General features: G+C 27.3%; 2 protein-coding genes across 2 annotated transcripts; one reads left to right on the plus strand and one right to left on the minus strand.

Annotated features, from left to right (window-relative positions):
- Positions 1 to 1,662: 1,662 nt before the first annotated feature.
- On the minus strand, positions 1,663 to 13,993 carry LOC142329693 (dnaJ homolog subfamily C member 2). Its single transcript, XM_075374394.1, has 2 exons — positions 13,875 to 13,993; positions 1,663 to 4,950 (listed from the first exon to the last, which is right to left on the minus strand). Exon 2 carries the CDS (start codon positions 4,908 to 4,910, stop codon positions 2,988 to 2,990), a length of 1,923 nt encoding a protein of 640 aa, XP_075230509.1. The 5' UTR covers positions 4,911 to 4,950; positions 13,875 to 13,993; the 3' UTR covers positions 1,663 to 2,987.
- On the plus strand, positions 6,656 to 25,975 carry LOC142330699 (uncharacterized). Its single transcript, XM_075376145.1, has 7 exons — positions 6,656 to 6,754; positions 14,821 to 14,827; positions 18,971 to 19,129; positions 21,470 to 21,607; positions 22,413 to 22,525; positions 23,814 to 23,984; positions 25,728 to 25,975. The coding sequence occupies exons 1-7, from the start codon at positions 6,656 to 6,658 to the stop codon at positions 25,920 to 25,922; spliced, it is 882 nt and encodes a 293-aa protein (XP_075232260.1). The 3' UTR covers positions 25,923 to 25,975.
- Positions 25,976 to 26,440: the final 465 nt, after the last annotated feature.

Here is a 26,440-nt window from a genome sequence, read left to right on the forward strand (position 1 = left end):
CAAATTGCTCGGAGAATGGGAGAAGCGCTCAAGAAGTTGGATTGGGAGGTGTTCCCACCTTCCTTACAGCTTACTGTAAGGAGCTTGTTGCTCCTTACTGCCTGACCTCACCCTGTCCAATTTTCATTTGTTTGGCCCCCTTAGACTTTTTACACGGCAAGAAAAGTTTAAAGACAACAAAGCAGTCAAAAAAGTGATACAAATGGTTCAAACAGCAAGGCAAAAACTTCTACACTGTGGGAATTAGAAAACTCACAGAACGGTAGGTCTAAATGTCGCTGGAGACTAAATTATTTTCTTCTACATTTATTTCTCGTTAATTACTGAACATCCCTTGTAATAATAAAGTAATTGATATATTAAAGAAATAATATATTAGTAAAAAAATAAGACTTTTTAATAAACAGATAAATATGATAATACAATATTTAAATTTGCAGACCTGACAAAATTTATAATTTCATAAATACTATCCATTATCTTAACACAGTGGATATTTGAAGTTTTAACACTAGTACATACATATTTAAGTTTTTAAAAAAATTACAATATATTTTAATTTATAATTATGTGTAATTTATTTTAGAACATCTCTGCACCTGCGTCCAAATATAGAAGAAGCTTACACACACGAGTAACTGCTGGTACCAAGTGACAAGGTGATCACAGCTACTGAGTAATGGAAGTGGAGAAGAATATGATAGTGTTTTTATTCCTGGACATGAAAAGTAAGTACCTAAAGTTAAGTTTATAATAACAAGTAATTTTACAGTTACAAATTCTACAACTTGCCAGAGTAATTAGGAATTAATTCAGAATAAAGATACTGTTTTTAATATAACAAAGTCAGTTATAATTTAATATAACTGACTAAAAAATGAATATCAGAAAAGCTGTAATTAAATAGCATTGGTGATGTATCATTGCTTGATTTCAATTGATCTTTTTATAACACAATTAAACTATTTGTAAATGAAGCCACTAGTCAAAACAAGAATACTGCTACAACAGGTAAGGTGGGTTATTGATTTTCAACTAATGTATAAAAAATATAAATTAAAAAGATTTGAAAATTTCTGTTGTGGAACATTTTCCTTCTTCCAGACAGGGTATTTGGCCTCAGTGAAAAGGTAATGTATATTATCATCAGTCCTAAAGAATAATACATATTTTTCCAAATGACTATACAATTTATCATTTAGGAAAGAGGGAATTAAAAGTACTAGTCTGGAAATCTGTTATACGTATGATACAGTAAGTTCATTATCATTCAGAAATAGATAATTTTTAAGGAATATATAAAAGAGGGAAAAATATCACAATGATCAAACCAACAGGAATAGAACACAGGTAAACCATTGAAAATTCAAGAAAATTGCATAACCATTGTAAACCATCTCCTTAAAAAACCTTCTGGCAATAATTGGTGAGAAGATCCTTCTTAAAACATTACAAAAATACTATCAACAAACATGATATAATGGAAGATCTTATTTTTGAATAAAATAAGAACAGCCTCTGGATGTAAAAGAAAATTAAACAAGTTTATAAGTTTAATAATAAAAAAAGATTCTTCACAAAAAATATTTTTTCTTACCTTTTTTAAATATTTTTTCATTTGAAATCAGTACAGGTAATAACATCAAAATAAAACTCTTTGAATTAGTTAATAAAATGTATTTTTTTAAAACCAGATGTTTCATATGTTATTACAAAACTAGTCTTTATCCTTCATTTTTCCAAAACTTGGCTTATACGAAATAAAATGTGCAACTACTCTTGTTAACTACTTACAGATATTCTTTAAACTTATTTTAACGTATCTCATGATGATGTATAAAATATATAAATAAGAATTACATAATATAAACTAACAGATTTATCAAAAAATGTTTTTGAAATATTTCCAGAAACAGCTGACATGGACAAGGGAAGTTTTGGAACTTATTCCTCAAATCTATTTTAAATTAACATAAATATCCATACTGAATTACTTTTTTCATTAAAATAAATGTGAAAAGATCTTAATTTCCTAATCATGATTATTAGAAATACTATTCAGCTATGTTTTCATACTTTTTACATCTAACTGAATATAAAAAACACTTAATGTAACTGTAAAAAATGTACAATATTGCAACAGAGTATTATAATTGTATAAATAATGAACAGTACTATACGTACATGGAAATGATATTTAATAATACTTAAAACTGCTTACAAAAAATAAATTGGAATTAGTTGATCTATGCCTGGGTTTTATCAACATACTTCAACCACATACTGTGCAATCTGATAAAAGAAACACGAACCCTGGAGCAGCTAACAAGAAAATTTGCTACTGGGGCCAGCATTTCCATTTCTTAAAACTTTTCTGGTGAATACATTTATTTTTGTAAATTAATACATATAAGCCAAAAAACTGCCTTCTATCCAGAACAATATGATAAAAATTGTTTAATTTTCAGAGTTCTCATAATTGATTAGATTATCATGAAAACTTTAATGTAGTGCCATTCTTCTAAACAGTATAAAAGTCATAATAAATTAGTATTCAAAACATAGCAAAAATTAATTTAATTAAAAAATAATTTAAGTTTAAAAAGAAAACACACACAAACAGTAACTACTAAATTTAAAAAGAAATAAACACTAAGTTTACATAAAATTACTATTTAATCAGAAATGAAAAATAAGTAAATAATTTTCCATGAAAGAAAAAAGGTAATTTGCTTTTAAACATTAAAAAAACAACTTATTTACAATAATCTAATAACTTGGTATCACATGCATATGTAATAACAAGATTGGTAAGGAATTTTCACAAAGAAATTAACATTTTAATTATTTATCACTAACGCCTACAAACTATATTCGATCAAAGTTTATTAATTATTAATAAGTAAATTATTATTTTATGGCAAAAACATTACTTATTTCAAAAATAACAATACATTTTAAAAAATATAATTAAATTAAAAAAACTGTTACTTTTTATTATTTGTCGTAGCAGCAGCCTGAGCAGCTTTTTTAGCTTTAACCATTTCACACAGTTCTTTATAACGTTTCATGCATTCCTTTTTCGTTCTAGAAGGTATACACTCTGCAATACGATCCCAACGTTCAGGCGTTGAAGAATTATAAGTTTTTAACGCTTGTTCTAACAGTTGCTGTTCTTCAGCCGTCCATGGTTTTGGTAAACCCTGTTGTTCAGCAACAGTTTCAAATCGTTCCGAAACGGTTGCATCAATTTGACCGATCGCACCTTTTTTATCTTTTTCAAAATTATCATAAGCTTTTTGATTGGCAACTTCTTTAAGCTGACTTTTTGAAAAATCACTATCTTTAAGTTCTTTTGCTTTTGCCAACACTTCTTTAGCTGTTCTTATTGTTTTAGTGTTAGGTGTACCGTTTGAACAATGCTGATTCAAAAAATTAGCGACTACCTCCCATCGTTGACTTGTACCTGCTGGAAACATATTTACTGCTTTTATTAACATCTGTACGTGATCCGGTGGCCAATAATCAGAACCTTTTTTACTACCGCTACCAGAACTGGTATTACTAACAGAGCTACTAGAACTTTGTTTAAGTCCAGCCATCTCCATCTGGCTTTTCCTTTCTTCTTGAATGCGTCTCTCCATTTCTTCAACCGCTTTCAAAAATGCTTCCCGACCCGAACTAAGTAATTCTTTTGAAAAATTGGCAAGTTGTGATGCATCCAGTGCTTCACAGATTTTTTCTAAATTCGTCATATTTTTAACTGTTTCTTCTTGATTTAAACTGTAATAATTGTTTTTCTTACAAAGATCTCTTAAATTTTTACGTTCTTTCTTTAAAACACGTTTCTGAGCTTCTCGTTCTGCTTTCAATGCTTGCTGTTTTGCTTTTTCTTCAGCTTCAGCCATCTCTTTGGCAGCCCTTTCTTTTTCTTCTTTTTCTTTCACTAACCTTTCTTCTTCCTCTTGTCTTTGCCTAGCTGCATCTTGTTTAGCTTTTTTCATCGCTAATTTCTTTTCTTTATCTTCTAATTTAAATTTGTTTATTCTTGGATCAATACTATATGCTAAATCAATTAAGTTTCTAATACGTACCATTTCTTCTTTTTTAAGTTTAGCTCTCGCAGCTTTATTTTGTTTTTCGATCCACTTACGTTCATCACGATCTTGTCCTTTCTCCTTTTCTTCTTCATCTAAATATGAATATTCACGCCACGATTCAAAATTATACCAAAATGTATAAAATCTATCAACTTCCTCCCTTGTAGCATTTGCACCCCCTAATTTTGGTACCGGTGTTTTTTCAGACCACTGTGCATTCATATCGAACGCTTCATTAAAAACTTCATAAAAATTATTTTTATTATAATCATTATTACTAGGTATAGTGTCATCAAAATGTGGATCGACTGAATCATAAGATCTCCGTTTAGTTTTATCACCTAATGTTTCCCAAGCTTTGGTAATACAAGTAAAATAATCATCATCATCTCTAACTTCTTCACCCATTGCTTTACGCTTATCTGGATGATGTTTTAGAACCTTTCTACGATAAGCTTTCTTTATATCGGCTTCAGTCGCTTTAAATCTTAAATGATGTAAACCTAAAACTTTGTAATGATCCTGTTTTTTCCATTCTTTCGGATCTAAACTTCGTAAAAATACAACATCATCTTCCTCAATTATAGTTGTAGTTGAAGATTCCTTTGATAGTGGCTCTTCTCCATCTTTAGTACTTGTACTTTTATCAGAAGTAGAATCGGATTGATTTCTATCACCTTTGCTATCTTGTGGTGTATGGTAATCAATTTGGACAAATCTTAACGTAGTTGGCGTTTCATATTCTAACACCCATGGTTTATACAATGTCACAGCCAATTGCTTATTATCTTGTACATTGCCTTCACCCATGGTATTATCGTTGTAAATATGACAACAATGCACACCAAATCTGAAACAAACAAACATATGTAATATATGTATTTAATTCAGTTAAATTCAATATTATTATTATTATTATTACTTTATTAACAGCAAGATTTTAAAACACTCCATGATTAATATTTTACATCAAGTAGCAGTTAAAGATAACAGAGTTTATGATTTACAAAATGATACACACACAGTACTACAAAACAATTTTCCAGCATTATGAAAAAGCATAAACATGCAAGCTAAATACAACAACAAAGTTAACAGTTTTTGATAAATGTTGCATAGACTTATACCATATCTTAAGAATGCCAATCGGATTGGGCTGAAACTTATTAAAAGTTCAATTTTATGGAACTCTTCAGGAAGATAACATTTTCAAAAATGGCTTTGAAAGGTTAATTCACAAACAAAACAAGCAACTGAATTATATATAAATGTTAATCTGCCAGGAACCATTGCCAAAAATGTCTATTTATTTGGACTTTCTTTTTTTAGTTAATCAAATGTGCTTTAAAACTGTCAAAAACATATATATTTAATAGAACACCTGGCTTTCTGTTCAAATTGTTTCAATCCTGTCCAGAACAATCTTTTTTCCATTAAATGTTTTTTCTGGATGGGAACAATTACACCTGTAGAAAATTTCCTTTGAGTAAAGTATTTTTAATTATATGGAGTTTAATTGTTCCATCAACAGCTAGTGAAAAGCATAACCATACACCTTTGTCTGTTATTCTGTTGATCTAATGAGCATAGATTTAACACCTTTTTCTTCCAAATCTATGCCACTGCTTTGCATTCCCAATTTGAGTCAAATCACAATCGTTTGTTAAACCTCTTTTGTAAAATAAATCAATGAAACCATAATTTTATTTTTATACTCTTGAAATGCATGTTGTGCCAAAGTCGTTATTCAATTAAAAGACCAAGTCTACAATGAAACCGTATACACCAAGTATGACTACCATAAAATTGAAATCATTGATTTCAAGATGCTGAGCAATTCAACTAGTAGCCTGAATCAGTAGAACTTTGATGGTAAAAGTAACAGCTGATTTTCTACCCCAGGAAAGTTAGCAATTTTTTATCAAGAAAAAAGCACAGATTACAAAAATTACCATTTAATTAATCACTCTTTTTGTTGTTTCACTTGTAAACATCAGTTTTCAAAATGTCAAATTTACGTGACATGATGTGATGATCATTCCTTCAGCGCATTTCATTATCAATAATTGAAACTTTGCTGTACAGGATGGAGAATTAATCTTTCATTCATTATGAGAATACAGTCTGTTTCTTTAAAACACAAATTAAATAATACAGAAACGAAACTAATGGTGAATGAATATGATTAAACTGGTCCTGTTAATAGCCTGCACATTATTAGCATTATAAGGTAACAATAGTCTATTTCCTGCCTACCTGCCTGCAGGCAGGAGTGTGTTATATAACACATGAAAACATGTATTTACTATCAACCATATCCCACAATTGTGCAACTTCTATTTATGAAATTACATGTTCTCATGTACTTTTTGCTTTGGAATAAAATTGCATGAGTAAAGAAAAAAAAGAAAAGAATAATGTACTTAAATTCATACCCAAAAGCACATGTAATTTAATGTTAAAGTAACTAATGTGAGCAATGCCTACTTTCCAGAAAGGTAATCAGAGGAGCATCTATCTTAAGTGTTCTGAGAGAAGAGTACCAGTATAAGGCAATGGATTCAGATGAGGCTAAAGCAGATAGATCATTGTATGGTCTAAGATATTGGACAACTCTGACAATGCAGGAGGAATGTGGACAACTATTGTTAATTGTCAGTTACACGCCACACTGTCAACCTATATGAAAATCAGGGTAAATTCAGGTACCTCACTGTCTTGTCTAAAACCCTTGACTGAGATACCTCAAATAATAACATGATGTTAACCAAGACATATAATACAGAGGCAAGAAAAAACAATTATAATTTATTTAAACCACCTAAAAATGTTTGAATATGGCACCTAACTGTAAATAAATGTTTTATTTAGATTAATGGTATTACATTATAATTCTAACAGAGATAACTTTGTAAGTGAATACTACACAGATAACAATAAAAAAAAACCAATGACCAAGCGCATTTGGCTGTCTGGGTCAAGAGAAACCATGAATAAATCTTGATAAGTCACAAAATACATAATTAATTTTAAAATAAAAAAACAGTAGTCCATATAAAGTACTAATAAATAAATTAAACATGTGAAGATACTTGAAAGGTGTTAATTAAGATTACTTATGTTCAAAATGCAGAAAAAAATTTTTTTGTACTTTTTTAAACACTTATATGTTCGTTGTGTAAACAAAAACCTTTAATTTTATTTAAAATAAATTGTTGAGAGGATATCTAAATGAATTGTAAGTTTATTAATAATGATGAAAGCGTAATATGGCTCGTTCTCATATACTAAGGAGTTGAGAAGAGTTACATGAAAATAATTCTGCTGCTTTATTTAACAGAAGTGGAGATTGTTATAATTAAGTTTTTATTTCTTTAGCAAATATAGCTCATATATCAAATTACTTTAGATTTCAACATAATTAAAATCTCCACAAGCATGTAAAATGTGAGATTTGTATTGTATTCTATACTTAAATGAAACAATTGTAATCTTTTTTAAAAGATAACTGAGATTTGCAGCATTTTTAAAAGTAAGTTTTTCTTTTTCCCCACAACACTTTTTCCATCCTATTGTTAACTGAAAATGTTAAACTTTTTATGTACTATAATAGTGTTTTTAAAAACATATCAGTGCAAAAAGCAATTTCATATCTTAACTGTGAACTAGAATCGCCAATATTTTTTATTTACTAAACATCAGTCTACATAAATCACATTTGTGGGTACAACAATGAGGTTGTGGCCATTTTTTATATTCTGAAAACTAATTTTGACTTTTATTAATGAACAAAAGAAGTTTGTCGGGTCATAACTGCAGTAAAAGACAGTGGCTAAATAAAGACAAAATCAAATCTTGTTATCAAAGAAACTGAACAGTTAATGAAATATAATCAAACAGTTAATCAATCATATAATCAATTAACGCTTCAATTAAAAATGGAAACAGTGCAGAATATAATAAATTACATCATTATACCATTGGATTTTAAATAATTCAAACTATTATTACTTTTAAGCAATTATTAAACACTAATTAACATTATACTTATTATAATTCTCTGAAAATTCAATCAAAGTTGACAATACATTCTAATGCTCACATCTCCAGAGTTGCCTCCTACTCAAATTTCATTAAAAATATCACTGTTTTCTTTCAAATTTATTTTGTTTATATATTTATCTATTTCGCAACAATCTTGCAAAGGAGGGAATATTATCTTTTATTAAATTAAATTTCTGAACAGAAATATAAAATGGATTTTTAATATCATACCTATCATCTAAATATTTTAACGCTTTTGTGTGCACAATATCTGATGCTTTGAAAAGTTTTTGATTATTTTCTGATAAATCCAAAAGTCTTGATTTACTATAAAACCATAAAAGCACTGCTCTTTTCTTTGCAGTATATCATTTTTAAGGTCTACAAACACACGGTATTTTACTCAGTTACATCACTAACTTCTTTTTCAACAATTAGGATGTATTTTTTGAAAATATGTAAGAAACAATGAATAAAATAAATCATCAATTCTGGTAGGGATTTTGTATCAGTAATACCATTATCATGTTCGCGTATGAATTTCCAGATGGTGGGATTGCACTCATCTTCTCCTTGATTTATAAAATAAGAGTTATGGTAGACCAATTCTTAAGTAGTCTATCAGTGGTTTTGTACAAACTCAACCACCTTGTCGAAACATGTTTCAATACCTGAAAGTATGACTGGTAAAAAAAATCAAAACAGTCTTTTAGTTCTTTGGTATAAGTTGATGGATGAAAATTTCCTGTAAATTTTTAAGACTAATGTTTCCACATTGTATTTGATTGTTTTTAATGTGTGTTTAGCAGTGTTATGAAAAATATGACAATTTCAATTAGCTTTAATAAAATTTTTGTTATTTGCTTGTAATTTTATAAAAACTGTAAGAATTGCATCCAAAGTTAACAGATTCATTATCAGCTCCAAATGAGGTAATGTTCTTAATATCTAATTCTGCATGGTTAATTGTTGATTGAATAATATTAAATAACTTCAGTAGTTTTGCACCGTGTCTGTTTAAAATCAATGACAGCATGAACAATAGGTTGCTCGTAATCATTTACATTAAAATAATGAATCGCGATTGGAAACAACCTTTTATTACCTTTATTCAAAGCATCAGTAGGAATACTACATGGTAAATGTTTTAAAACTTTTAAAATTATTTCAAGTACATAGGGAGCCAAAATATTTTGTACCAGAGACTCTATTATTGTCTACCCAAGTCTTATGTTTTTTGCAAATCATACAATCAGGAAATGTTGAAACATTAACTTTAGTTCTACATGTCATGGATACAAAGCTGTTATGCGACTAAACACCATGATAAACTTGTGATAGTTCTGCTGCTGTTACGTGATCTTCAAACTTGGAACATTTAGGTTTAAAAAAGTTTTCCAAGTTGGAAGTACGAGCAAGTTACGTTATATTCTTTTTATGAATAGTTGCTTCCATGTATTTTTACAGCTTTTACGCCATCCCATTTGACACTAAAGGTTATATTGCATATCAAGCATCTTACCTTTTCATCGCCTTCTTGTACTGTTTGCAACCATTTTTTATAAAATGCACATTGTAACCATTCTTTAATAAATTTGCAACTTCATCTCCTCTTTTTTGTTTCAGTTGTCATATTTCTTATTAAATTATGAAAAAATTTAAATAAACATTTCATTTAAAAAAACATATACTATACCGTAATTCCCCATGTATATACACTGAATCAACGTTGAGGTGAATGTACTAAAAAAAGTACAGGAATCAAAAATAGCACACTAATGAGATGATTGAGCCACAAGATTGAGCAGTTATTTTCATAAAAGTTGGATTAAGAAACATTTTGCTTTCGTAGTCACTCCTTGCAGTGATATTTGGAACTAATATCGGTACTTACGTATTAACACCACCGCAGCTACAGCTGCTGTTTAGGTTATGTTGACTTCATACGTATATGTTGACTTCGTGTACTGACAAATCATACATATATCAAAATAACCTAACCAAATATAACCTACGCTCGCTAACCTCTTATAATTAACATTAAATATGCATAATATATACAAATTATTAATAATATAATCTTAATGTTATAGCACCGAAATCCAATTAATGTTAATCCACCGAAATCCAATTGACTACTTTGTTTTTAAATAAAGCTGTAGCTGCGGTGCCGTTAATACGCAAGAGGTTAGCGAGGGAAGCGAGCGTGGTTATATTTAGTTAGGTTATTTTGATATACGTACGATTTGTCAGTACACGAAGTCAACATAACCTAAACAGCAACTGTAGCTGCGGTGGTGTTAATACATAAGTACCCTAATATCATTTAACAGAACTCTTGAAATTTAAATACAAGTTTCTCAATTCTCATAAAACATTTTTTTGTAAATTTTCAATTTCTAAGAAAACCAGACAAATAAATCAATTACCAGATCATTATTCGAAAAACCGCACTGTTTGGGGGAAAACCAATTAGGTGACAAAGTAAATCTGTTTTGAAAAATAACTTTCTTTTTATCTTTCAAAAGTTCCGAATTTTGTTTAGAATATAAAATTACTGTTGCCACAGAATTATAACCAAATAATATATTGTACACATGAATTTCTTCCCTTCCTTTTCCAATACTCAATTACCAAAATATTTTGAGCTTTACAGAAATATCATATTTATTTTATTTCTACTAGCTTTTATTTTTTGCTGATTATTGTAATAAATATGATCAATAAATTAATTTAAAAAAAAAGAAAACAAATCAGAATTAGTGTAGCTAATATAAAAGCAGATAACAATATTCATATCATTTACATGATTGGTGCAACTATTGGACACTGTTGGTGACATAAAATTATTTTTTGTTAGACACAAAAGAAAACATAAATTTCTGAAATGAAAACTAAAGATCTGTTCACACAAATTTTTATCAACATAAGTAACAATTAATTAAAATTAAATAAATATGAAATAAAATACTTTGGCTTATAGGATCAACAAAATATGATCTAACTGATAATAAAGTGGAACAGCACTTTTCTATAAGTTAACAACCAATTATTTTTTGAAACAAACAGCATATGCTATTCTACAAGAAACAATACTTATTTTGGATATACCATCTAGTATTATTCATATGTATTATTAACCAGCACAGTTTAAAACTAGTATCTTACAAAATTTTTTAAAGTAATTTTGAACTTCGATAACATAACACAATAATTTCAATAACTTCTCCACAAAAACTCACACTAATCTGTCTACTGAAGAAATTTTTAACTTCAATAATATGACAATAAGTTCAAAAACTACTCCTAATAGCCATCTGTCTTTCACATATACATTCTAAAATGACATTTCGTTTTTTGGGTTCAATTGCTTAACTATTTAAATTTAATTCAAATTGTCATATCTATGAAACTAATGGCTAACAGTTTCAGGGGTATAACTCAAATTATTGATTCTGATGCATTAATAAACAACCCAATGATTGGACATAATTTGTGCAACTGGTAGTAATGTTTCTCATGTCTGTCAGAAACCATATATTGTTGTATTCTCAGATAATTCTGTCAAATAATCACTGTTGAACATTCTACCAACACTATATTTTTTATACTGTCTTGCACATATCTACTGTTTTTACCCAACCACCAATTACTCATACTACAAGATTTTAAAATAAACAGGGAACACATAATCTTAGTAATTTTTAATCTTGTTAAATAATTATGTAGGTGACTTATTCAACACAACTTCATTTTTAGTAATATTCCAGTATCCTGCAAGAAAGCGACAGCTTTGTCCTTTGCATTTACAATACAGTAAAATTCAACATTATTGTTTGGCAGTTGCATTTCCACAACTGATAGTTACAGTAGGTGTGAAACTGATAAATCAGCATTATAAATGAGACAACAAGCTGAATGACAATAATCTTATTATTACTAGATAACCAATACAATTTGCTAAATAGGAATGCTTTAAGAAACAAATACACAAAATATAATCACTGATCTCCTCATTGTTCATAATGAAACATCAATTTATTCAAAAACTAGAGGTTCTATAAAGATACTACTAAAACAGTTGGATTTTTTTAAATATTGCTAATTAGTAAACTTTTTAAGGCAAAATAAAGGTAAGAATAAAATCTACTAATCATAAAAAACTCAACGCAATCAAACTAACAGTTCTGTCTTACTGTCAATTGAGATAAATGATTACCTTGCATTATACAAAGTAAAAAACCACAAAAAGATGATGACTTATCCACAAAAGAAATATTTGGTAATACTGAATAATGAATAACACATTGGAATGCATATGAGAATAATGTTCAAGAAATTACGGTTTGCAAAGAAACTAAGATTATAAGGAATGTTTTTTGCGGCTGCTTATAAAAAAGTTACAACCAAGTATCACTGGTTGTAACTTACACATTAATACATGTGAAAACAACATGTTTAACAGTATGAATAAAGAGGACTATGATAATTGTAGTGGATTTTCAAAGCTTGGAAGGAAAATCCTGAATAGTTCTTTAATTAAAATAATTTTTAAAATATGAGTTCAAACATAGAACATTCTCATTTTTGTCATTATATTCAGTGGTGAGAGAGAGATATGCAAATATGGTTGATGAATATTTTCAAAATATAACAGGTTATAGACTTCCAGAAGCAACATTACATCTGATTCAAATTAGAGTACCTCATCTAAAAGTAATGTTCATTGTATATCACAACCCATACATATTTCAAATCTTTATTGCTCTACATACTTAATTGTTTAATTAAATTACTATTTATTTGTTCTCAATCATTACTTAGTCAGATGTTTGTATCTCATTTTTAAATAAACTTATTATTCTCTTTTATATTAAACTTAGGTAACTTTTTTACAAAACATTATTTTCTGAAACTAGCATCCATCTTATATTCAAAGAAATAATGTATTTAGAAACCTAAATTAATAAAAATGAAAGAAAAAATGTTTAATATTAAGACACTCTATAACTAAACTAATATGAATAACAGGATCTAAACACAACCAATATCAATAGCATCATTTTGCTACAAAAACAATAATGAATACTGTTAAGTTACATTTAGATTGTATACTAATAATGCCAAAACTACCTATTACATTTAACTGCTATCTCTTAACCTCATACTTAATTAATATGCAAAACTTTGGCTATTTCACAAAATTATATTCCTGGCAATAATATAAATCCTTATTCACTTTACTAACAAAACAAAAAGAAAAGTGAATAATCAATACTACATCTACAAATACAGAACTTCCTTTACTGTCTTTTTAACAGATTAGGTTAAGATAACCGATATTTCTGTATTAAATTATGCATTAAGATCTTAAAGTACCTTCAAAACTTTACAATGCAATACACATGGGCGATAATAATATGTGGAATTGTAACATATTTAGTCAATTTCGTTACATCTTCCTAAGGGAATCATGAAAAATCATTAGCACTTTTATGGACTACTACAATTAAAAAATATACAACACAAAATCACCTTATTAACTGAATGAAACAAATATATGCGTGGAATTTTAAAAAAAAGTTAGACGAAATTAAAAATTGCAAATTTAAAATATTTGAACTACACAATGGAAAACCTCCAATGAAGTTGAGGTTAAAATGAATTAACAGTAGAAAGTAGCAATATGCAAAAAACAATAAACCAGAAAAATAATCCTCGTACAATTACCTGGAAGATCTAAATTTTCGTCATGTAAAAATGTTATGTACTAATAATTAAATAATTTTCTGAATTCATCTATTGACGACGCACATTGAACACAAGTTACACTACACATGAAATCACTGCCTTCTTGTAACAGAAATCCACCTTAACAAACCGATCGTTTCATTTTTTAGTTCGAAGTGTAATATTACTTTAAATATGCACAACAATTTTAGGAATGATGCTTACAAAAAAATTCAAATTTGGAATATTTAATTAAAAAAAACTTCGAATATATCAGAATGATAATCGATGTACACTTCGTACTACGGTATCTGTTTTTAATTTTAGTTTTCAAAATGCTATGTAAAAATGGAACTTGGAAAAATTTTAGTGAATTTTAAACGTCAGTTAGATTAAAACAAACGTACTTACATAGTTGCAAATGGCCTGTAACACAGGTATTACACGACTTGTACAGTATCTAAAACGCGCTAAAATTGATAAACTAGAGCCTCCCCACTTTATTACAATTATCGTTTTAATATAATCCATATTAAGTCTTTTTTTTCAGTAAGTTACTTAGGTTTATAGTATTTATTTTTATTATTGTACTATTAATTGTAAATTTTACAATTAATGTGTGTATTACATTAATTTGTAAATTTTCATCCTTAAGGTGACTACAGAAATCCACTTGTTAAATAAATTAACTTAAGTTATTCTCTATATTTCTTTTGTGTGGTTTCAGATGCTAATTCTTGTTGTATAATTTTAAATCAGTTGTAACAATTTGCCTTAACTGTGATCTAAAATTTTTTGTTAGGTATTTTCTTTAAGTACTTGTTTATGCATTATTTATCTTAGTTTTTATTTATTTTATGGAGTAATGTGTTAGTGAATGTGCCATTATAAAACATTATGTACCCTATGCACTTTATATTGAAAAGAGCTTTTATGTGATTTTCAGATGACATGTATGTAGAATAGTCTGTGTTTTATAATAGTATTGTTTAAAGTGGATAGTTTTCAGAGTTGGCTGATTTGGGATGTAAATGAGAGTGTCTGCCACTGCTGATTTTTTTATATTTTAAAAACATGCTTTTATCAGTCAATTCTGTGACGATGAGGTCTAGAAAATGTAATGAGCACATTCTAAATATGTCTACCTAATTAAAAAAAAAAAAAAAATGCCAGCAGTAGCATCAGCTGATGCCAGTTTGAAACAGCAACACCAGTTACTGAAGACTCACAAAAACAACTGAAAACATTTTTAAGTAAATATTAAAAAATTTTATTATAAATTTTAGTTTGGTTTATTGCTGTAAAAGTTTAAATTTTAACAATTAATATCATCACCAACTGTCAAGAACAAAAACAAAGCAGATATGAATTTATTAATTCCTAAGATTGACATGACGTACTTTGAAAAAATACTTATTCTTTTAATGTCATCAGCATAGTTTGATTTCTTACTATATTTATAAATATTCACATGTTCTCAATTTTTTGTTTAAGTAAATAAATATATTTAAGTGATGATGCTAATCCAAAAGACAAAAAAGTGAAAGTCTGTTCTGGAACTGTTTTTTGAAGAGTTTCTGTTTAAAAAATTCATAGGTTAATTTAATGTTCTCTTTAATTCTAAAATCATCTAAATAGTTTCTAGGGAGTTGTCATCCTCTTCATTAGAAACATTTTCCCCCATTTTTATGCTTGAAAATTATCTTAGGAGAATTTAATTAAATGTAATCAAATCATTGACATTTTGAACAAATGTTCAAAACATTTTTTTGATAGATTTGAAATTTTTCCAGTCATTGATATTCTGCTCATAATTTTGTCTGCACAGTATTATAAAAAAAAATAATGAAATAAGAAAATCATTAATCAACAAAAAAAGTTAATTGCATTATTTTAGAAGTTTTCTTCAATACCAAATGCACCCATCTATGCTTACTAGGTTGAATTTGGTACTTCATTTGTGTTAAATTTTACGTAATGATTCATAATTTCTCAAACACATTAATTTTTTTATTTCACAATATGTATTTTTTCTTTAATTTATTTTTCACTATCAATCTTGACTTGTCTTCAACAAATTTCTGGTGATTTAGTTTACATTTGTATCAAATTACTATTTAATAATAAATTGATGAATTTCAGATTAATTATTCTACTGAATAATGATAAAAGTTTAATTTGACTGACTGTGACTATGGGAGAACACTAATAAAGACTTCATCAAATTCCTTTAGATTTAATATAAAAATGATTGGCTTGCCAGTTGTTTTAATAGTTAGTATTGCTGATTACTAAGTCAACTGGTCTTGGGTTCAATTCCCTACAAACATCTAACATTTTTTTACCCATTTCTTTCATTATTAAACTTCATACATATATTATGCCTGAGGTGTAATAATACATAATGTTGTTTTAATATTTTCTGCCTATTCATTATCTAGCCTCCCCCACTACTTTTATAACCAGATAAGATTTTTGGAAAAATTGCTAAAGACATTTGCTTCTTTTGGGGATCTAGGCAAAGCTGATTGTACATAACTGTAAAAGAAAAAAACATTAACTGTCATCTGATGCGATCTAAAATAAATATCTTTTTGAAATACTAAAATTATAAATGCAGTCAACCACTGGATTAAAAATATTGATTTCCTGTCCAGCATTTTACAAAATTATAAAACAATATACCATTCTGTAAAGCCTAAACAAACTAAAATTATCAATGAAAGACAGTAATTATCTTCTTTTTTGAGTATTGTTTAAATAAACAATTATTGTTTTTTTTTTTTGTTTGAGTATTGCACTCATAAAATTTATAAATAAAGATGTTTCTTATTTACATTCCAGAAAAGTTACCAAAATAAATTGTTATAACAGATATCAAGAAAATAGAGAAATGTCTTTATGTTCCAAAATTAATAAAAAAATGTATACCTTATAAAAACTTAAAATGATTTTTAATGATAGGAACCTTATTTGTTTTTGTTACACAAGCTCTCATATAAAAGCTGAAGTTAAATAATGGTGGATGTAAAAGTAAGTGAATGCATTAAAGTACATTTACATCATGTGTTACCAGAATCCTGATAGTAGATTGGTATTGGCAAAGACATCCAGCCATGAGTTTGTTGTGCACTTCCAAAAAGAATTAATTATGAAAATGAAATACGGCAAAATTTGTTGACATTAACATGTGTGGTATAAATCGTCAATAGATACAGAATGCATAATCAAACACAAAGCCTGTGGAATACATTAGCTAAACAAATTGTTCTGACTACACAGTGTTGTTTATTGATCAAATGCAATACAGTTTCAAAGATCTGATAAACTCTTAAAAGCTCTCCACAGAAACATAGTCATTAATTAATCATCTTATAGTCACAAATCACACTGATATAGACAACAATCTCTGTATTTTATATTAACACAATAATTTACCATTCGACTTCTTAACATACTTGAACATTGTAAAATAAAAAAAGACAGAACAATGATAAAGAAGATGAACAGACACAATTCAAATCATGCTCACTTTTTAACTGCATTCTTAATATGTGTATGCCTAAATAACAAAAAATCACAGATGCCAGTGTGAAAGTGCAGCACTTGTCACTGAGGATGGTTGGAGACAAGTGAAAATGTTTTGAAGTAAATTTTTTACAAAAATTTTCATTACATAATTTGGTTTGGTTTGTTGCAATAAAAATTAAAATTTTTAATTAACATACTCTTCTTTAAAATTGCAAAAATACACAGAAACAGATATTGAAAACCTACACAACTGACAGTCTCATAAATACCTTTTCTAGTCACCAATCCTCTATTAGTTTTCAGCATTTATAAACATATTACAAGGACCTCACAACAATCCATTTTCATAAAAAGTCTAGACACAATACAATACTGAGATGAAACCAATCCAAAATCATAACACTCGCATAAAAAAAAAATACTGAAAAAATGACCTACAAAAGCAGCCTATAAGATTGCTTACAGAATCACTACAGGTATACATTGTTGCAATAAGATATCAGATATACAAATAAATCTGATTTATATGGGTCTACAAACTTGATCATAATAGTTTCTATACTGGACAAACAAGATGCAGTTTTATTTCTACCCTAAAAAAAAGAGCTTAAAAGTATACTTCAATTCTTCACAGACTGTCAGTATATATACTCTTGAGTGTACTCAAAATATACAATAATAGTATACTCCAAATGAATGAAGATATTACCTATAAAACAATCCATTGAAACCAGAACTAATCATCAGCGCCACAAAAATCAGGGCTCTCAGCAGTAATCTCTAAAGAAGTGTAATTTAAAGTGAAAGCTATCTCAGACTATGGTAGTTTTAAAACTTTCACTTTAAATAAAGTGTACTGTAGTTGATTACATAATTGTTTCCTTTATAAATATTTTTTTAACCACAGCTCTTTCTAAAAGCCAAAATTCAAACTTTTAAGAATAAAATATTTTTCAAATGCTTCTATTGTAACTGGATTACAAAGTTTTAGATAAACTTATTAGATTTATAAATTAAACTTTTCCTTGGACTTCATCTGGAATATTTAACATTAATTACTAGTATGCTCATTTTTAAGCTTGCATCTATAAATAATGCTACCAAGTTACTCGGCTAAAAAAATATATGGAAAAATAAGTATAAGGAAAAATAAATACTATCTAACAAATCTATATTTGAGAGAAATTATTTGAATGAGCAATTAATTTTTTTTTTAAGATAAAATTGATTAAACATCCTTTAATCATTCTGTACAAACAATTGATACTGTGTAAGTACATAAACCAATTTTTTTACAGTCAATTAATGCTTTGAATAAACTTTCTGTAAAAATTCATACATTTTACTGATTTGATTAAAATAAAACTTTTTTTTATATAGAGTATAATCTGATTTCAAAATAAGAGAGAATCTAATTTTAATTATAAAACAAATAACATAAATATTACTCTTCATTATTTTATACAGTTTTGTTACTATAGTAACATAAATGACAGAAAATTTTTTTGACCAAAGTACAAAATGAAGAAGTATAAAAATTATGCTTATATGTAAATTAATACTAGGTTGCTTACGTAGGATCGATTCAAATTATAAAAGTGGAATGTGCGAGTCTTGTAAACATTTTTATACAAAAGACATTGTTTTTGAAGCAGATGGAGATGTCAAAATCTGGTGGTTTCCACGTGTATTTTCACAGTCACATTTTGGTGACAGAACTGCAGGTAATCATAATATATTTTACAGGATAAATCAAATATATTTGTAAAGTTCAATTTCAATACTGCTTACCTATTTACCTTTGTCAAATCTGAAATAAAAATTTATATGATTTTTAAAAAAAACAAAATTAGAGAAATTTATTTCAAAATTATTCATCTACACTCTTGTGGCATTCTACATACCATCTTGTAGCATCATTATAAATTTAAAGTTGATGTATATGATTCATTTCATAAAAATATATTTGGTGTACAAAAAGTTTATTTTACTTCAAAGGTTGTTATTTGTAAATTAGTGGTTTAACTGATGTAATGTTACTTTTTATTTTTACATTAATTTTAAATAAATAAAAAAAAGATGAAAATAATTATTACCCAAAGCCAAAATAACTACAAAATTAAACAAACCCTTTATTTTTAATGATGGTTATTTATGACATTCATTTTTAAATAAAAAATATAGAATTAAGCCCAATGGTTATCATAAAAATAAGGTAATAACTTTTTTCAATCTTATTTGAATAAGATAAAAAGAATCCAGTCTGTCAGTAATAATAAATTCTCAAGGTTGTGTTAATCAATGAATACTGTTTAATCTCTTTGATGTTAACTACTTAATAAATCAGATTACAATTTAACTGAATACATCTAATAAAAAAAAGAATAGTCTTGATATATCATCTCATACTTATACAGAAAGTTGAATTAATGCTGTGGTACTTTTCCACGACCTGCAAAACAGAAGATTATGAAACAGCTTTTAACAAATCAGCATGTCCCAAAACATGTTTAATAACTGGACACTACCTTCCAGTGATTACTATTTTGTAGTAATTAAGCAGAATAATAACCTATCTATTACTGGATGCCTGATGAGACAACTGCTAGCTATAGAGGGTGTATAAATTGACCACTTTTATTGAGTGTTGCCAATAAAATGATTAGACATCATTTAAAACTCTATTGTAGCTGGACTTTCATATCCTCAGTAAAAGGTGCAAAGGATGTTGTGCTTCTTGAATAACAGAGTTAACAAGGTTAGTTATTTTTGTAGTGTCATATGCTAATATATATAGCTCATCTTCTTCATTTATAATTACTATACTGCTTTTATTTCCAACATCAAAAGATCAGGACAGACCAACTGAATCAGGTTAAAAGTTTTTCTGCATAAAATGAAACAGAATAAGAACAATATTAGTCAGTCCATTATCTTGCCAGAACAGAAATGGAAAAACATGCAGGAAGGTTTTTGAAATGAAAAAAGTGGTTTCAAGCCTGGATAAACAGAGTGAGATGGTTTGATAACAGCCAGAACATGTAAAACAAGAGAGAAAGAGATAGAGGTGGACCAATATTGAAAAACTGACGCACTTTCTACACCAAGCAGCAAAGTACTTTGTAAATAAGTATTCATAAAAGGAATTGCCAAAGTTTATGTACTTGTTCATGTGACATTCTAGTCATAATTTATGATTTACCATTTTATTATTTTCATATTGCACAAAAAAGTTGAGTTTATGGTTTTGGAATTTCATATTCCCATCTTAAAAAACTATGTCTTTAAGGAAAGCATTTGACAAATGACATCTAACCTTTATTCTTATGCCTACATTGATTGAAGACACCAAAAGTGCTGCGGAGACACAAAGTGTGTGTTGAGCAAACTAAATATAACTTATTTTAAATTCTACATAAACCAACTAGTACAGAATAGTGAGATAAATCATTTCTTACCTTAATTTTATCATGATAGTACTTAAGCGCATCCTTAATCGTGATTGAATTTATTTTATCAAATTGCACATTAAAATAAAAACATGAAAAAATTAAATATTAGCATATTCTGTAAATAAGGAATACTGTACTTTTACAGTACTGAGAAATAATATGAACCTTAAAAAGATTAATTTTAATAAGATAATATCTCTTGTTTTATACTTAAAAATAAAATTAACTAATCAGCCAATTAATTGTTTTAATGGTAAGCACATGATTTTTTAATTCACCTGGTCTTGGGTTCAATTCTTGACAAGATCTGGTTTTTTTTTAAATGAAACAACCTAATCAGCATAGTTCCCTATCAAATATATTTGTAAATGCTCAAAGTATTTTTATTACAATTACTTTAAGCTGCATAGGGATGTCATATTTTTGAAATTTAAAAGGTGGTATAATTTCCAAGAAAGAATTATGATGAAGCAAGAATCACATATAAAAGTGCATTTTTAATACAGAATGAGCATAGGCATATAAAAACGAGACAAGTAATAATATTTCATTTGTACTTTAGATTACATTATTATAAAAGATAATTATTTAAAATAAAATCTCTTATTACAGGAAGTAACGCATGTACCTTAATTGTATTATTAGTAGCATACAAATGCTATGAAAGTTCAATAAAAATTGAAGAATTTATCAATGAACAATTACCTAGTGATAAATTAATAAATGCATTTGCCGAGAGCATAATTGAAGGTAAAATCAGGTACCGTAATCTGTCTTATAAAAATAAAAAAAAAGATTTTTTATAATTTATTTAATCTATTTAAATAAAAGAAAAATCTAATAATTTTCTTTACTAGTTTTAACTGTACTGTTGAATATTATTTTTGTGTTAGTATGTGATACTAACCTAGCGCCTATTGCCTATGAGTAAATGTAAAGAACTACTTCATAATCGACCAAAGTTTTAATCACTATAATAGTATGTAAAAAAATGAATGCAGTGGATATGATAAAATATCAAGATAAACTTAAAAATAAATATAACTTAAATAAAACAATCATAAGAAGAATTAATAATTCAGCTACACATACATGTATATATTTTTTTTTACTTAACATGAAATATATACATTTTAATAATATAAAAGAGGGATATTAAAAACCCCTGAAATTTAGCCATTAGGAAAATGGTGGCTAAACAATGCCTTGAGAGGATTACTACTAATCTTAATTCTTATCTCGATAAAATAAGTTTGCATTGTTTGCATTCATCTTTGCTCATCACTGTTTATATATAATATATAATATTCAAATACTACCAACTGAAATGGGGTAAACATACCTCTCAATATTTTTAAAATGTTTAATTTTTTTTTTAATTTCATATAAAATGTTCTGAAAGTAGAGATCTCTAAACAGAACTGAATATAAAAGAAAAAACAGAAATGAAAAACTAATTTTTATAAATATTATAATTATATATATATTAAATATATTTTTATAAATATTATATATATATTTAAATAGTATAAAATTAACTGAAACTTTGTTTTAGGAAATGAAATACATGAGAAATTATTGAAATCAGGTTGTCTGGTACATATAAATTTAACAGTACCAGAAGCTATGATAGCAGCTGGTAAAAATATGAGATGCCTAACTGAATGGGTATGTATTTATGCAATTTATAATAGTAGAATGTAATAAAATTATTTTTAAAACAGTTTAGTTCAAAATTGAATTAAAAAAAAAAAGGTTCTTACAATTTTTATAAAATTTTAATGTCTTTATGTACTTTTGTACGGAATAGTCAATCTTTGTGCATGTTTTTAGCTCAAGCAATCTTCACAAACATTTTTAAACAAATTTTTCTCAATTTTTATTGTGCATTTTCTTATTTTTAAGAGAAAGAATGCATATTGTACAACAAGTTACATTCTAATATAGACAGTTATTTTATATTGTGTTTTAAACATACTACTATACAAATCTCCATAAAACTTGATAAATATTAAACAGAAATAATTTTTCGAAACATATTAATCAGTTTAAATTCATGAGCTATACATGTTAAACTTGTCATTTTTAACAAACAGTATATGTACTCATGATTATTTGCCTGAAGGATTTAATTTCTCCATTGCTACTATCAACAATTATCCAAAGGCCAGATGGCATTGCAGAAAGACTGTACTAAGAATTATGAAGCAGAAGCTAGTAATTTTACCAATCAAAAGTAAATGCTACCAACATTGTGTTTGCTTATGTATACTTGTTTCATTTCATTTTTGCATAGATCACAATTACAAACCACTATGTATTGATTATTTTTTCCTCTGTCTGCCCTGCTGGAAAAAAATTACTGATTCCAAGATACTGATTTAAAACATCAGATCTATTTTATTATTCTCCAAAAATAAAGATTTGAAATACTCCTCAATCTCTATTCATGTAAATGTATATATATATATATATATATATATATATATATATATATATATATATATATACTGTTTTACTGATAAATGTTGGTTAAATAAATCATTAATGAATCTTTTCTTTTAAATATATCATTAAAACAAAATAAGAAAGTGCAGGTCATTTCATAAAATTGACACATTTTAGCAAAGCATTACAATTTTATTTAGTCTACATGAATAAAACCAAATCCTTTTTGGAAAAAAACATATTAAGTAACTACAAAAAAAAAACCTTAAATTCTATTCTGAACCTAAACAAAGACTTAGAAGTAATTTGATTATTTATTACTATGTATTATTTATTGTTTAAAGCATAATTTTTAATTATTCATACAGCTGGAAAAATCACAAATGAAATCTATAAAACTATTACTAAGTATAATTAAGTTGCTTTTAATTCCATTGTATAGTTAGTTTACTGCATTTAAACTTTTATTCTTTAAAATTTCATTTAATTACTTTTTGTTTAATAACAGAAAAGCTTAGTGTACATGATGGATATGAGAGATTCATTGCATAACGAACTGACAGAACAGTTAAATGAATGGAATCGAAGGCCACCTGAAAGATGTGGATCTGATTTATTTATTGTACTGATTGCAGAGAATAGAAGTGTGTTATTTATATTTCAGAAAGATCTAGGACTGGTAATTATAAACCTCATTTTCCTTATATATATATTACATGCAGTCAAACCTTTTAAGTAGAAATTAAAAAAAGTTGAAATCCTGATTAATTTATTAAGTATAAAACCATTATCAAGACAGAGCCTTGAATTAAGAAGTGTCTTTTTTTAGAATATTTAACTTTGTAAAGTGGAAATAAAATAAAATACTGCATAATTATATTAGTCATTGGAATAAAGGAAATGCATGTTAAATCAAAGATAATTCTTTTCTAGATAGATATATATAATTTGACAATGAATAAAATTTTTTCCAGCAATAGACAATTGTAAAATTATTCATAGCTTGGTATGAAATAATCTACTTCTGACTTGAAATTTGATTACTGGAATTCTTTAGAAATGGATAAAATAATATTGCACCTGTATGGTTAGATTATTCTTGCATTCTGTTGTTACAGTCTGTCAATGTATTCTGCAAGTTTAAGTTGGTTTGATCAGCACAGATTATAATCTGTGCTGAACTTTATAGTAATTAACAAAATGGAAAAGTATGAGTGGTTTTCATGTTTTAAAAAATAATACCTTTGTTTTAATTTTACTTATTTAATCTGTTATTTTGGTTTTTAATTTTGAATGCTGCCTTGAATGACACAATATCTTAAGGAATTAATTTTGTGATATTGATTCAATTACAGTTTTAGAATTGCAGTGTTGTTCAAAGATTTAATATGAAGAATTATAATAGTGATGATCATAATGGATTAATTTTCAAATTAGTGCCATCAAAATTGTTGGCTAAATGTATAATCATAATCTTTTAAATCTATTTACAGTATTTTCTGAAATTTAAAAAATTGTTTAAGTTCATCCTTTTTTTTTGTATAATCTAATTTTTATATGGGATTTCTGTTGAGAAATAAATTGAACTACATTGAATTAAATATAATCCAAACTCTACGAAACAGCCTTCTTAAAGAGGTTACGTACTAAAGTCTGTATTTTATATGAAATTATGGATAAACAGTAATAATAAAAATAATCACCTTATAACCAGGTAGTTCCATGAAACTCACAATTTATCAAGGAACAACAAAAGTTAGATTTAGATAGCAACAATTGTTGCATCCCTTGATTTAATGAACTGGTTCAAAATAATGGTGAGTGAAACTAATGACATCTAAAATAATCTACAAAAAATAAATTAATAAAACTACACTTCTAACCTGATGGTTTCATAACATCTGTTACAGTTCAAAAAATATTAATATGAAATCTTCATCCTTCCATCTATTATATATCTATTTGTTTTTTATCTGTCCATTCATTTTTCCTCTTCCACCACCTTTATCATTTCATTTACTCCTGATATCCTCAGTTTGATCTTTTTATCACTTCCTGGGGTATTCTAATGTACTTATCAAAAGGTCTTTACTATAGCTTATTTTCTTACATCCTTTCAATGTTTCGCAGGATGTTTCTTTTTTGATCCTATTAATATCTGTTAAACCAAATTCTACTTCAATACCAATACCTATTATTTTTATGTCATTCTTTACTTAACCAGCTGCTGTCTTCAGTGTTCTGATTAATCAGATTGATAAATCTGACTTTCAGATTTATCAATGATCCTCCAGAACAAAACTCACAATAAATAGAATAAAATATTTTTAGAAATACAAAAATTCAAATAAATAAATTATGCTGGCTATAATTATATTAATAAAAACAACTAATGAAACATTTCTTTTCATTTTAATAACAGATCACAATGGTTGATTCACATCAGCATTTACCATACGGAGCTGTTTTAGCTCAAGTACCACAAAATAGATTATCCAGTATCTGTCACTGGTACCACAATGTATTTTTAAAATTTTATGGTGTCAGTCCTGATTGCTATGAACTCAGTTATCTATATTTCAAAAGATTTGAGTACGGAGAGATGGCGGCTGGCTAACAAGATAACTAACTGTAATTCGATTAAAGTTTTATGTCGCTGAATATTTTGAATGTTAATTATGGCACAATGTTAATAAAATGTTACAAATGTACAGGTAAGGTGTGTAAGTATATTCACACAATAAAATTAATATTATAAAACATAATTAATAAAGATATATCATTATTAATTTAAAAAATAATTTTTGGTTTTAAGCTCCACCTAAATTAAAAAAAAAAAAAAATTGTATTTTCATAGTTTTGAACATTAAATATAATCACATCATTTTTAAAACAGGGACTACTAAAAGTAAGAGTTAATAAAAAGTGATTGGCAACAGTGAATCAGATTGGACAGATCGAATTGCTTCAGCTGGTTCATGAGGTGACTGTAGACCATTTTGTTATTTGTTTTCCCATGACAATGACGTTTATTGTTACAGTAAACAATTACCATCTAAAAAATCAGTTTTGAAGACCAGTCAGCGATTTTATTTCTTAATGCTCCTGCCAAAATTCACTGGGCCTACAGTAATG

Source organism: Lycorma delicatula, chromosome 9 (assembly GCF_047948215.1).
Source record: "Lycorma delicatula isolate Av1 chromosome 9, ASM4794821v1, whole genome shotgun sequence".
Lineage (NCBI taxonomy): Eukaryota > Metazoa > Arthropoda > Insecta > Hemiptera > Fulgoridae > Lycorma > Lycorma delicatula.

Coding starts and splice junctions, on each gene's coding strand:
- LOC142330699 (XM_075376145.1), top strand. CDS start 6,656: ATGGATTCAGATGAGGCTAAAGCAGATAGATCATTGTATGGTCTAAGA. Junction 21,608..22,412: donor TGCCGAGAGCATAATTGAAG/GTAAAATCAGGT, acceptor ACTTTGTTTTAG/GAAATGAAATACATGAGAAA. Junction 22,526..23,813: donor TGAGATGCCTAACTGAATGG/GTATGTATTTAT, acceptor GTTTAATAACAG/AAAAGCTTAGTGTACATGAT.
- LOC142329693 (XM_075374394.1), bottom strand. CDS start 4,910: ATGGGTGAAGGCAATGTACAAGATAATAAGCAATTGGCTGTGACATTG.